The sequence below is a fragment of the Mustela erminea genome, chromosome 12 (genome assembly GCF_009829155.1).
Source record: "Mustela erminea isolate mMusErm1 chromosome 12, mMusErm1.Pri, whole genome shotgun sequence".
Lineage (NCBI taxonomy): Eukaryota > Metazoa > Chordata > Mammalia > Carnivora > Mustelidae > Mustela > Mustela erminea.
This window is the reverse complement of record NC_045625.1, coordinates 35,080,316-35,094,560: the sequence shown is the minus strand read 5'-3', so window position 1 is coordinate 35,094,560 and position 14,245 is coordinate 35,080,316. Positions and strand designations below refer to the sequence as shown.

The 14,245-nt window shown below is 38.5% G+C and overlaps 1 protein-coding gene across 16 annotated transcripts in view; it reads right to left on the bottom strand.

The window, feature by feature from the left end:
* Window positions 1-5,026: 5,026 nt before the first annotated feature.
* The window catches only part of RNF38 (ring finger protein 38), a 140,527-nt gene continuing 131,308 nt past the window's right edge, over window positions 5,027-14,245 (bottom strand). For all 16 annotated transcript variants that reach the window (XM_032306386.1, XM_032306387.1, XM_032306388.1 and 13 more), the window contains 3 exons: window positions 12,556-12,677; window positions 10,480-10,579; window positions 5,027-8,493 (listed from right to left, as the gene is read on the bottom strand). In XM_032306386.1, coding sequence (XP_032162277.1) covers window positions 8,431-8,493; window positions 10,480-10,579; window positions 12,556-12,677 — 285 coding nt within the window. In that variant the 3' untranslated portion in view covers window positions 5,027-8,430. The remainder of the gene's footprint in view (window positions 8,494-10,479; window positions 10,580-12,555; window positions 12,678-14,245) is intronic.

The window sequence follows — 14,245 nt, the reverse complement described above, 5'->3', positions numbered from 1 at the left end:
GGGTCCTGGGATCGAGCCCCATATCGGGCTCTTTGCTCAAGCAGGGAGCCTGCTTCCCCCTCTCTCTCTGCCTGCCTCTCTGCCTACTTGTGATCTCTGTCAAATAAAATCTTAAAAAAACAAACCATTATAAAACTCAATGACAAAAATTTGGGTTGTTTCCAGTTTGGAGTGATGAAAAGTTTGCTATGAATATTCTCATACATGGATTTTCATGCATGTGTTTGTTTCAGTATATTCAGACAACGGTGCATCAATCACAATTTCGTAATATTTTCATTACTCCAAAAAAGAAACCCCACATTCTTTAGCTGTCACTCCCAGCTTCCCAACCCCTCAGCCCTGGTCAACCACTAATCCTATCGTTATAGATTTGCCTTTGACATTTCACATAAATGAATCACACAATATGGTCTGTTTTGTCTGGTTTCTTTTAGTTAACGATAGTCTTCTCAAGATTTATCAGATTTTGATTCGGCAAAAAACCATTATGGATCAAACTGTACATATGGAACAAGACACGGATTAGAGACCTGTTCCTATTTATTGATTCCCCTTTAAAAAAACATTGCTAACTTCTCACTTACCCAACGATATATAGTTAACTTTCACAGTTAATGTATTTTCATGGATATGCTAGGGAGCCTCACTACTCTGAATCAATTTGTGAGAGCAACTGAGGTTTACTTCTGACTGTTGAAGATAAAATAATAGATCCCTCTAACATTTTCCGGGTCCAAAATATTTTAGTCATTGTTTTATGATAAATTCTGGAGTTTTGTGTTCATTTGTTGGAACAGATTCAAATAATTTCCCGAGATGGGACAAATCTGGTTTTTTCTAAGGTACCCATACAGCTGACCTCTATGCAGAGATGTGGGCCCTTCCATTCAGATGAACACAGAGACACCCAGGGGAGGAGATGTGAAGACCCACGTGCAGACAGAAGCAGAGACTGTGGAGTTACACACCTACAAGCCAAAGAACTCCAAGAAGAGACACAGATTGCACCTCAGAACCTCCACAGAAAACCAACCCTGAACTTGATGTTTGACTTCTGGCTTCCAGAACAGTGAGAGGATTTGTTCTAAGCCACCAAATTTGTTAACCTGTTTCAGCAGCCCTCAGAAATGGACACACTAGCTACCTAACTCCTGATTCTGAAGCTGCCTTGCAGAAACTGCTGCTCCATAGAGGCTTGTGGAGCAGCCTTGGGGGCTGTGAATGCGCCTTAGGAAAGACCTCAATCTCTCATTTCGTGGGGAAGAGAAATTGAACTTTTTTTTTTTTTTTTTTTTTTTTAAGTAAGCTCTACACCCAATGCGGGGTTTGAACCCACTACCCTGAGATCAAGACTCACATGCTCTACCCACTGAGCCAAGAAGGTATCCCATCACTTTTTCCTTTCTGACCTGTCTCACGAAAGATCATTCAAATTTCTTTTTAGAAATTCTGGAATTAAGAGTAAATGCAATCTATTTTCCTCCTTACTAATATCAAAACAAGGGCAGTCTACGCCTGAATAGCCAGATAGCGTTACATTTTTCTCTTGGGAATGCTGGCCTTATTTTGGTACAATAGTCAAAGTTATTTTCCTCTGATTTAGCTTAAGCCCAGTATTAACATTGTCCAAAAACAGAAGGGAGAAAAAGAACCAAGTAGAACACATGGATACCATATGCTTGCTCCATCAACACAAACATCAGTCTTTACTAGGGTAAATTTATATAGTCAGAAGCTTTATCTTACCTTATTTGTGGAACCCTTATTATAAGTGGTAACTATCAATAAGGTTGGATAATATAAAAATTATTCTTATCCAAACATGAAAGGACTGAGGTAAAGAGAGAGGCCATCATACTACAAATCTCTTAAGCTTACTATTAAGGATGGACTGTGGGGAAGGGACTCCAACACTTAATAGGTTAAGAAAAAGCAGCTTGTGAACATGTTTACTAGACATATTGATGGGTACTGGCAGATGCAGGGTATTGGCTACAGGTCTTATTAAAACTCGCCACTACTGTTTCCATGGGTAGAGCAAGAATCAGATGTTTGAAGGGAAAGTGGTTTCCTTTTTACTTAACAATTCACTTCCCTTCATCTATAATGGGAAAACATCCATACTGATTCCACAGCACATTTTTGGACTTCAGACCGTAAGATGACCTTCAATTTCCCTGGCTGTCACTATGTTTTTCTTTCTTTCTTCAGTTTTTCTTATCCCTGTATTTCCCACTCGTCATTTTGGGAGGCAGAGAGGGACACATGAAAGACGTTCAGAGCGTATGCACTGTAGGGCAACGTCAGTAGGAATCTACCCCATCATCTCAATATGGGTTGGAAGTTTCCTACTCCCAACTGTTCAGAATGCCCAACCCTCTGATTGGCAAATAATCTTTCAAACTGCCACGAATCCTGAAAGTGCTAAGCAAATGTCCGATTAGGGAATGTACTGAGAAGAAACTATTTGTGAATGTTACCAAGGCCTGCTACACATGTTCACAACTAAGGCAGCTTCTTATAAACTTACTATTAAGTACTGAATATAGCAAAAGTTACATTCAACTATACAGAATAAAACACTGCTAACCACACTATAGTTTGTAAAGGTATGCAATGGTAGAATATTAAGTGTTGAAGGTATCAGGAGTAATGTTTCATTCTTTGGAAACCAGGTAACATGGCATTATCCCAGTCTAGACCTGTCCTGTTCAATGTAAAGGCCACCATTCACAGGTAACTACTTGAGCATTTCAGATGTGGCCAGTCCAGAGCTGTGCTATAAATCTGCACAATGGATTTCAAAGACTTGGTATGAGAAAACATAGAACACCTCATTAATTTTTATACTAATCACATACTGAAATACTTTGGGTAGGTTTGGTAGAATATATTAAAAATATTTCAACTGTTTCACTTTTTTTTTTTTTGAAGATTTTTATTTATTTGACAGAGATCACAAGTAGGCAGAGGCAGGCAGAGAGAGAGAGGAAAAAGCAAGCTCCCCACTGAGCAGAGAGCCCGATGTGCGGCTCGATCCCAGGACTCTGGGATCATGACCCGAGCAGAAGGCAGAGGCTTTAACCCACTGAGCCACCCAGGCGCCCCTTCCTTTTACTTTTTAATGTGGTAACTAAAAAAATCTTTAATTACAACTATGGCTCATTATATTTCTGACAGCAGTCTGTAGTAGTTCAATAACCTGTAACATACAAGAGACCTGAAACACTTAAGAGCAATGATCACAAACATTCACAAGAATTTTTTTCCTTTGGTACAAATCAGGTTTTGTGATCTATTAAGAAATAATGGTAGCCAGTAAGCTTTAACTGACACAACTGATAAATCCAAGGTTCAGTAGGTAACTTAAGAATTTAAGAAGAAAAAGATTTGTCCAAGGGGGGAATAAATGGGCAAAGATGAAGTCCTGGTAGGAGTCTACACTGAACATCTTATTTAAAGGTCTCTGCTGCTCACAGGAAATCTGATTCCAGAGGCTTTCTAGGACAGCTCTTTTCCACCTAGTGACTCAGAACCCAGGGTTGCCATCACCATGGCAGAGGGAAAGAGAACTGGCTTTTAAGTGCGGCCACAGGGCCTGTGCTTCCTTAAAGCCTTTCAAAGGTCTTTGGATTAGTGTAAAAATTACTGTGATACTTTGTTTCCTCAAACCAGGTCTTTGAAACCCAGTGTATAAATGTACAGTACTTGGGACGCCTGGGTGGCTCAGTTGGTTAAGCAGCTGCCTTCGGCTCAGGTCATGATCCCAGCGTCCTGGGATCGAGTCCCACATCGGGCTCCTTGCTCAGCAGGGAGCCTGCTTCTCTCTCTACCTCTGCCTGCCCATTCTGTCTGCCTGTGCTCGCTCTCTCCCCCTCTCTCTCTGATAAATAAATAAAATCTTTAAAAAAAAAAAAAATAAATGTACAGTACATCTCAATTTGGACTGTCCACATTTCAAACGCTCACATGGCTGTGCAGGCCTCTACCTTACTGCAGGTAAGGAGGCATTAGCGCCTGCATGGGTGTACAATGAGGGTAGCAAAGGCCTCTGCCATTAAGACAGCACAAGTTTTGGATTTCTGGAAGCATTCAAAGTCCAAAACAAGCATTCTTTCCAGTATGCTGGGAAAATGAGAGAAACAATCAGGACTTGGTCATTTCACTGGATGCTTCTAATAGTTATGGTCTGGAGCCGTCAGAGGGCAGCCTCTTCTCTCAGGCCCTGAGAGAGGAAGAGGAGTGAAATCTATTCTTCAGCCTCCATTTTGTTTTGTTTCTAACTTTCCTTCTCAAGTAACATGGCTGGCATAGATATTAAGTACATGAGTTTTATTCCTTTTTGGTCAAAGGAAAGGGATTACACACACGTATGGAAAAGAACAGAGGCTCTTCTTCCCCATTATGTTGACAGTAAGTTGGACCTAAGCTGTAGCTAATGGTGACCAATTTGCCCAGTTATCTATTGTTATCTTATTTCCTGCATCTTATGGTTAATACATATAGAAAGAAATCTTGCTACCTACGATGTGACCCTACTGTTCAATAAGCCTATGCCACATGTGTGGCTATATTCAGCTATGTTGGCTTTCTCTTTTTTTTTTTTTAAGATTTTATTTATTTATTTGACAGAGATCACAAGTAGGCAGAAAGGCAGGCAGGGAGAGAGGAGGAAGCAGGCTCCCTGCTGAGCAGAGAGCCCAACGTGGAGCTCCATCCCATGACCCTGGGATCATGACCCGAGCCAAAGGCAGAGGCTTTAACCCACTGAGCCACCCAGGCGCCCCGATCTTGGCTTTTTAAAGAATAGAATTCTGTTCTGTATATTATAATGCTAATTCTTTTTGTGTTTCTAGGATGATTAAAAATACAGTAAAAATCTGTATTATAGCCTAAAAATTAAATATAGGTGCAAATAGCTCAACAGGTCTATCTTCCTGCAGGAATTCCCCTACAACCCTCCCTTCAAGCACATACAACCCTACCCCTCCCCTAACACAGTAACACGAAACGCAACAAAATGTTTTAGGTGTACATCATACATTTATTACCAACAACCCTCTCAACTCCAAAATTGGGCACAGGGATTAAAAATAAAAATTCATTGCACTACTTAGTAAAGCATTACTAGTAACTTTCATAAAAAATGTACAAACTTTGTTAAAAATTTATCAAGCCTTCAAATGATTTGGTTACAGATATTTATAATACATACATTTAAAACTATATGTTAACTGATACAATGGAATATGATTTGGGGAAATGACTCAGCAAATGATTCCAAAAAACACCCCTGTAAGCTTTCATAATCTGAAACAAATAGCAAAATGAGGTAACCAAATGTACCACAGGGGGGAAACTAGCTTCTAATGAAGGCCTAAAGATATCTGTGAAAAATATTCTCTTTGAGTTGGTAGATCTCATTCAAAATACTAGAAGAGGCCCAATTTAAGAATCTTAATAAATCCCATTTCAGAGAGTGTATAAAATCTAAATATGCTTTCACATTTTCCAGATTTTGCTCAAAAAAATTCAGGACAGAAAGTCCTAATGAGATCTTGATACCTGGAGGCCTTGACTTGTTTTTTGTTTTGTTCTTTGGGGATAGGGGATTGGGGGGGGGGGGTGGCAGAAAAAAATTCAAAGATGATAATTCATGCAAAACAACACAAAATGAAAACCCCACAGCAGAGTTAAGGTGGTAAAGCCAATACTGTTTTAGGAGAAAAGAGGAAGAAGGCAACAAACCAACATCTGCCTGCTATCTGGTGCATCGCTCAAGATGACAACAGCTGGGCACGAAGCAACTATTCTTTCTTGTTAGCCATGAAGCTGCTCACTGTGGCTAGTCTGAGCTGGTTCAGAACACATGCATATATGCTCCTAATACACACTAACCACTTAATAAGCAAATCCGTACACATCTCCAAGGGCCCCATGCAAAGAAAGACATTCCCAGAGATCGGTCACAAAGGTGCAATATTACTTCAGGATTTTACCAAAATAGACGCTGCTGCCTCCTAAATTGCCAACTGCCTCTCAAAAATTTGCTGGAAAAGGGATATTATGTCAAGAATTCATCGTCAGAGGGAGGGACAAAAGAGCTACTTTTCCTAGTCATTAGTACAATGTGCCTTGTTAATCAGGTATCTATATAAATTAGAAAAAGTGCTTTACTTGCATGCTTCAATAAAATGAATACTGAGTGTAGTAGTGTTATGTTAGATCTGTACAGATATAAATTTTTTGCAGCTATATAAAAGTATGTATAAGATGGGCTTTTGCCATTTTAAACATGATTTTTTATACTTAAAAAAAATAAAGATCAAACTATACGTGATTTGTAATGTAGATGATTATTACGCCAATAATTTTGGTCTTCAACACACTTTTTATTCATCAGGAACAGGTGGGGAATATCCTAATGATTGAAAAGTAACATGTGCACTTTAGCACTATTGAGATGTATTTCTGATGCACTGACAATTACTGGGGCAAACAGAAAGTATGCAAAATCCTATCTGTCTGACTAGATAGAGGCAACAGTGTCTTGAAAAGGGCAAAATTGTGCTTCTGTGAGGACTGACTTTACTGAACTCTAAGCTGGGATGAGCTTATAGAGATTTCAGGGAAGGCAAGTAGCATGGCAGTAACAAGTAGTTAACACTGTCTGAGTAGAAAACGGACACAGAGCCAACTGAAAGCTGAGTGAGGCTGGCAGCAAGTCATCAGAGTTCTGACTGGGATTAGGCAGCTTGCATTACTGCAAACAAAGCAATGACCTCAACTGCAGGAAGAGGCAGACAAGGCTGAAGACAATGAAAGAACGAGGGAGGAACCAAAACACTGCTGGAAAAATGACTTTAAACAATCTAGATGATGCTCAATGGACCTATTAAAAAAAAAAACCCACACAGCTATGTATTATTTCAGATCAACTAAATGAAGGTCAATTCCTGTTTTACAGCATTATTTTTTATACAAAAATCAAATCTTCATTTATACTGCAAGTATTCTGGACCTGTTATATTAAATTTTTCTCATTCAAACAAAATTTTAAAAAAGCAATAAAACATCAAAGCACAACAGGTCTAAGAATTCGAGCTGTCACAGCACTTGATCCATCCTGGAAATGAGGGTTTCCATGAGAAGCACATTTACTGAGGGAAGAACCAGACAACTTTCAGAATTGGAGGTTGGCAGGTGAATCAGTACAAACAGAAACAGAATTTCTTAAAAGAATTTAGTTGCCTATGAGCGCTTAACAAAGAATGTATCAAAAGTCAAGCTGAATTAGCTAACAGATTTTGTTCAGGTGGAAGTAAAGGAGGTGAGACAATGGGTCCTGCGATATTCTTAGAAATATATTACTCAAAAATCTTCAGAATAGACTACAAACCTAAACACTAAATAATAATAAAAAAAAAAATCACAGGTAACTTCCTGTAAGAAACTTACTGGAAATGTAAAGGAAAAAACAAGAAAGTATCAACATTCAAATCACTGATTGAAATGCTAATATTGCTAACTGATGATGTATGATATTGCACCTTCTTTTTGGAAACAGTTAAGTTGGAGATTAAAAAAAAATTTTTTTTCACAACAGAATCAAAACATCAGGTTCATGGAGTGAGAAATCTGTTACACTTTTTTTCTTAAGTGACCCACTTGGGACCACCAACAAAGAGAAGGTGACAGCTGCCTGAAGCAAAGGAAGAAGGCTTTTCTCATTCCATTCACTGGGAGGGAAGGGATGGAGTATTCAATGCTTATCATTGATGCACCCTTAGCAATCAGTGTGCAACAGCAAACACAAGGGAAAAAACCAGTGTACAGTACTAGTGCTGTTTAAATAACACACCAGATTATACATTGCAGCATAATTAAAACTACACACACATTCTTGGTACATGCTGGTATATAGGATCTCATACACACGTTAGCTACCATGCCCTCACACAAGTAGTTGCGCACACTCTCTCTCACACACAGATACATTTATCACCAACAGTCATACGCTGCATTCATTTCCACTCACAGTTTCTGAAGGCTCTATATAAGGTAGATTGCTATATCATCTGGAGCTACCACTTTTTATAAAAGCACATGCTAAAAGATCACGTCCACTGTAATCTTGCAGCAACACTCGGAATGATCACACAAAAACCAGGGAATGTTAGTGCACACACAAAATTAAGCTAAAGAAAAAGTCTTTGGAGTTCCAATCACACGGTTAGTATAACAATCCCATAATTGTGAAGACTAATTGTAAGCTTTTATAGTTGATTAAGTCACACAGTGCAAAGAAAGGTCCATTGACCCTTTTGGTAAAGGGAGGGCTGGAAGCCACACAGATTAAGTTCAATGGATAGTCCGTATATACATGTGATGAGGAACACCCAAACTAAATTTGTGCTCTTAGGTTGGTCATTCTGAATCCCGATGCACTTCTGAAGCATCAGCTCGGCAGATTGGGCAAGTACGATTTGCCTAAAACACAAAAGAGAAAATATGTCTGAACTGTGATTTTACAATGTAACATGTTAAACACAATGAGCTATTTTTATTTCCCACATAGTTTTTACATTATTTATTCCTTTAAAAAGATACAAAGCAATCATTTCATCTCTTTAAAAAAAAAAAATACACTACAGGGGCACCTGGGTGGTTGAGTGAGTTAAAGTCTCTGCCTTCCGCTCAGGTCATGATCTCAGGGTCCTGGGATCAAGCCCTGCATCGGGCTCTCTGCTCAGCAGGGAGCCTGCCCCCCCCCCCCCCCGCCTGCCTCTCTGCCTACTTGTGATCTCTGCCAAATAAATAAATAAAATCTTAAAAAAAAAAAATACACTACAAACTCAAAGACTTAGCAGCCGATGAATAACTGCTTTTTAATTATGTCTGTTTCAACATACAGACAAGATTATCTATCACCAGTTCAGAAAGACTTAGTAACTAGCTTAAAATGCCCTCTCAACAAATGACACTACTTTTCTTTGAGTTGCCAAAGCCACAAAACTAAGTATCACCTGCTCTCTTTCTAAAACACTTTATTCATCCAATACTCCGGCTGTACATTGTAATAGTTCTCAAATCAGTTCTCTTCATCCAATTGCCAGTATTCCTTTTTGTCTAGCCCAGAACATCATCATTCCTTCTCAAAGTCTCTCAGAAATCTCTCTCCTTTTCCATTCTCCAGTCATCTTCTTAAAATACAATCTCAGTCATAGGCTTCCACATCATTTCCAGGATTAAGTCCACACTCCTTCACGCACACTGTGACTTCACAATAAGCCAGTCACTGGCCCTATCTTTGAATATCTCTTCTCTTGCCACTCCTGAAATCAGCCATATACGATCTGCTATTTTCTTATCAATCTCTGTTCTACACAGCAGGGCCATGCAATTATAATACTTTTTTAAAAAGTTAAGACTCTGCCTTCTGGATCTGGCTTGAGCTAAACTGGGCACCCTTCCTCTGTGCTCATACAGAGGACTAATTCTGTTTTAACTCATCTGTCTTGCTCACCAAAATGTGACCTTATCTAAATCACTGGTCTTCTCTCCTAATCAGAATACTCTTAAAAAAATAATAAAGTTGACCCTTTTAAAATAATTCTACTGCATCATATTTTTTTATTCTACCAGTACAAAATACGGAATTTGTGTCCTTTGGGTTTTTCACACCTACAGAACAGAAAAATGATGAGGATTAAATATAAGCATTAGTGGGGGCGCCTGGGTGACTCAGTGGGTTGAGCCTCTGCCTTGGGCTCAGGTCATGATCTCAGGGTCCTGGGATCAAGCCTCGCATCAGGCTCTCTGCCTAGCAGGGAGCCTGCTTTCCCCTACCCCTGCCTGCCTCTCTGCCTACTTGTGATCTCTGTCAAATAAATAAATAAAATCATAAAATCATAAATAAATAAATAAATGCACTAGTGGTTCATTTCCCATGTAAATTCCCCCCCACCCCGGCCAGACTTTTTATTTATTTACTTGACAGAGATCACAACTAGGCGGAAAGGCAGGCAGAGAGAGAGGAGGAAGCAGGCTCCCCGCTGAGCAGAGAGACCGATGCGGGGCTCAATCCCAGGACCCTGGAATCATGACCTAGGCCAAAGGCAGAGGCTTTAACCCACTGAGCACCCAGGCGCTCCATCCCATGTAAATTTCTAACAAAGGAAGTCCCTTCTAAACTCTTAGAGGAAACTGGCCCAACAAGTTCAGAACTCATCCTTATACATACCACTAGAAAGGATATACTATGATTGAAGACAACCTATTTTTAAGGTTTGCACAGTTACTCCCACACTGATGACTCTAGTTAATTTTTACTGGCCTTTTCTATTTACAGAAATCACTGAAAATTTTGTCTCCTTATCCATCCTCCACCAGAACAAGGGACTTACTTTCCATAAAACTGTGGTCAACAAAAAAGAAAATTCAATGTTATTCTCTTCACAGATGCCATCACTTTACCTTAAGCCATTTGTCGACACACTTGGCATGGAACTCATGGTTACAGGGTAAAACTCTAAGTAGCTGCCTTGACTCAAAATCACACATGCATACTACACACCTAAAAAAAGCAAAAAAGATCATTTAACCATAAATCTAAGTGGTTTTCTATTTTGTTATGACTAATGAAACCTAAAAAACCATTTATCATCTCACTTTTCAAACTGTCACTTAAATTTCAAGACAAAATAATTTATCAATATCCTGAAAAAAATCATGATATTAAGACATTTAGAATGTTTCACTTTATGAAGAGATCATCAAGAAAACTGGTTAAACATCCAAGCTAGTCTTAATACTGAAGACACTAGTAATATTCAACAAATGGTACTGAAACAATCGGATATCCGTATACAAAAGAATGAAGTTGGACCCCTACCTCACATGATATACAAAAATTAACTGAAAAGTAGAACAAAGGCCTAAATTAAGAGCTGAAAACTATTAAACTGCTAGAAGAAAACATAGAGGTAAATCTTCATGACCTTGGAATAAGCAATGGTTTAACAGAAACACTACCAAAGCACAAGAAACAAAAAAAGTAGATAAATCGAACATTTAAAAAAATTGTGCTTCAAAAGACACCATCAAGAAAATGCAAAGACAACTTACAAACTGGGAGGTATTTTTGAAAATCGTATCTTATAAGGGAACAACTTGTATGTAGAACATATAAATAATCTCTACAACTCAATAATAAAAACAAAACAATTTAAAAATGGAGAAAGGTTGTTAACAGACATTTCTCCAAAGAAAATACACAGGTGGCCAATAAGCATAGTAAAACAGTCCAACATCGTTAGCCATATGGGAAATGGAGATAAACTTAGTAAGATACCACCTCACTCCCACTAGGACAGCTAGAATCAAAACAGAATAAGCACTGGAGAGGATATGGAGAAACTTTACATATTGCTAGTGGGAATGTAAAATGGTGTATCCACTTTGGAAAAAATTGGAAGTTCTCAAAAGGTTAAACAAAGACATCTGTCTCGCTCAGTCAGAACCCCTCTCAGGGGTTGTCAGTTTGAGTCCCATGTTGGGTGCAGAGACTACTTAAATAAATGAATAAACAAAAACTTTTTTAAAAAAGGTTAAACAAAGCTACCATATGATCTATTAGATACCCAAGAGAAATGAAAACATATCGACAGAAAAATTCTGTACACAAATGTTCATAGCAGTATTATTAATACTAATCAAAACATGAAAACAACCCAAACATCCCATCAACCGAGGAAGAGGATAAGCAATATTTGGTGTTATCCTTTTGACAGAATATTATTTGGCCATAAAAAAGGCATGAAGTACTGATACAAGCAACATAATGGACCTTGAACACATTATGCTAAGTTAAAGAAGCCATACATAAAAGAGCATATACTGTATGATCTCATTAATGTGAAATGTCCAGGACAGGCAGAGCTGCAGAGGTAAAAAAGTAATAAGTTAGTGGAAAGCTATGCTGGAATAGATAGGGTTGGGGAAAAATGGAAAGTGGCTGCTAGTGGCTGGTGTGAAGAAATAGTGGACTTTTGAATTTGAAGACTGCAAATTTGAAGGTCACAAAACTCTATGAATATATTAAAAACCACTGATTGCATACTTTGCATGTGAATTTTATCTCCATAAAGTTGTCCTTAAAGATACTATAATAAGGAGAATATTTATGTAAAAACCTCAACCTTTACATGTACAAGCTCTTCAATCTCATATAAAATATTTTGGAGTTAGAAATAGAAACCATAAAATTTCTAGGCAACCTAAAAATCTAGAACAGGACTGTTGAACAGAACTTTTAGAGACAGAAATGTTCTACATCTTCTAACAACAGACTCACTAGTTGAGTGCAATAAAGAAACTTAATTTTATTTAATTTAAACAGCCTCACATGACTAGTGGCTACCTTACTGAACAGGACAGGCCTGTATGCAATAGAGACTATTTATCTTTATCAAGTTATCTTTGACTCTCAAGCTTTTATTTTATAAAGGTAGAAAAGGAAATTTTCGAGTGATATCGGAAAAATGTACTTACAAAGTCTGTTCTGACTGGTGATTATTAGGATTGAACCGGTAAGAAGGAAGTTGTTCAATATCTGCTTTAGTCAGTCCTCGAGGCTTAGCCTCTCCCAGTCGCTCTGCCAGGTTTAACAGGGCCTAGAAAGGGAAAAAGGAGCCAATTTTCATCTCTCTTTGAGCCACCCAGGCATCCCAAAATATTTTTCTTATGTTGGGATGGTATCACTGTTGTTTTTTCCACTGATGGGTACATGATCTATTCAACAAGGAGCTGTCCTCTTCAGCAACATGACTTAGGACTTAATTTTAGTATACAATACCTAAAGGATAACCAACTCCTCTGCACAAAACTGACATCAGTGTAGAAACAAAACCAGGAAATTATTACACAGCCCCTTTCTCTCTCTAGAAATCTGGAACTGGAGTCCAAAGGACAGTGCAGTGTGATTATAAGGTAGAAGGAAAATGACATAATAGCATTTTTTTTTTTTTTTTAAAGATTTTATTTATTTATTTGACAGAGAGAGATCACAAGTAGGCAGAGAGGCAGGCAGAGAGAGAGGAGGAAGCAGGCTCCCTGCTGAGCAGAGAGCCCGATGCGGGACTCGATCCCAGGACTCTGAGATCATGACCTGAGCCGAAGGCAGCGGCTTAACCCACTGAGCCACCCAGGCGCCCCGACATAATAGCATTTTGAAAACTACAGAAGAATATAGTATTTGGCCTGATTTCTTCCATGTGTGTTTTAAAAAAAAAAGAAGAAAAAAACCACCAAAGGTGCTTTAAGATTGTGTGTGTATGTTTGTCTATTCCCTATCCATAGGTTCTATTCGCATTGTATAGAGACCAAGTAAAGCTGGAATGAGAAAGGTTCAACTAATATTTAAAAAAAAAAAAAAAAAGTCATATTGTCACTTACAATCAACAATACAAAGTTGCCTTCCAACCCCTAAACTGCACCTCCCATTCGTAACCTCAATTAATATATTATTTTATATAAAAATTATATAAATATGGAAAATAGAAGCTACTTGACCTGCTATCTTCTTTTATTCTACCTTCTTCATGAACTACTGCAATCTTTTTTGCAGAACATCTTCTTCTGCAAGCCCCCTGTGCACACCCGACACTACCACAAACCATTTGGCGATCAATTCCTGCTGATTCTAGCGTTAAGTCTCTCAAATTAAACCACATTTGAAAACTTTAAGGGACGCCTGGGTGGCTCAGTGGGTTAAGCCGCTGCCTTCGGCTCAGGTCATGATTCCAGGGTGCTGGGATCGAGTCCCACATCGGGCTCTCTGCTCAGTAGGGGGCCTGCTTCCCTTCCTCTCTCTCTGCCTGCCTCTCTGCCTACTTGTGATTTCTCTCTGTCAAAGAAATAAATAAAATCTTAAAAAAAAAATAAATAAAAATAAAAATAAAAACTTTAAGAATAAAGAAAAAAGTCTCTTAAGATCTACTCTTTTAGATTTACAGTTCCCATAGTTCAGAATTGCATGGTCCTATAATTTGCCCAACCTATTTAGTAAGTTTTCCTCCCACTAATGTCTAACCATTCCCATCTACTCCTTTATGCTACTAGCAGTTTTGACTCTTAAAGGTAGAATCTGATGCCATCAGAACCAAAACATTTAGCAGCTCCTTCCTCCCAACAGTGAAAATTATGTCTCTAGCAGGGCACACATACTCAACAGCCAGCTGAG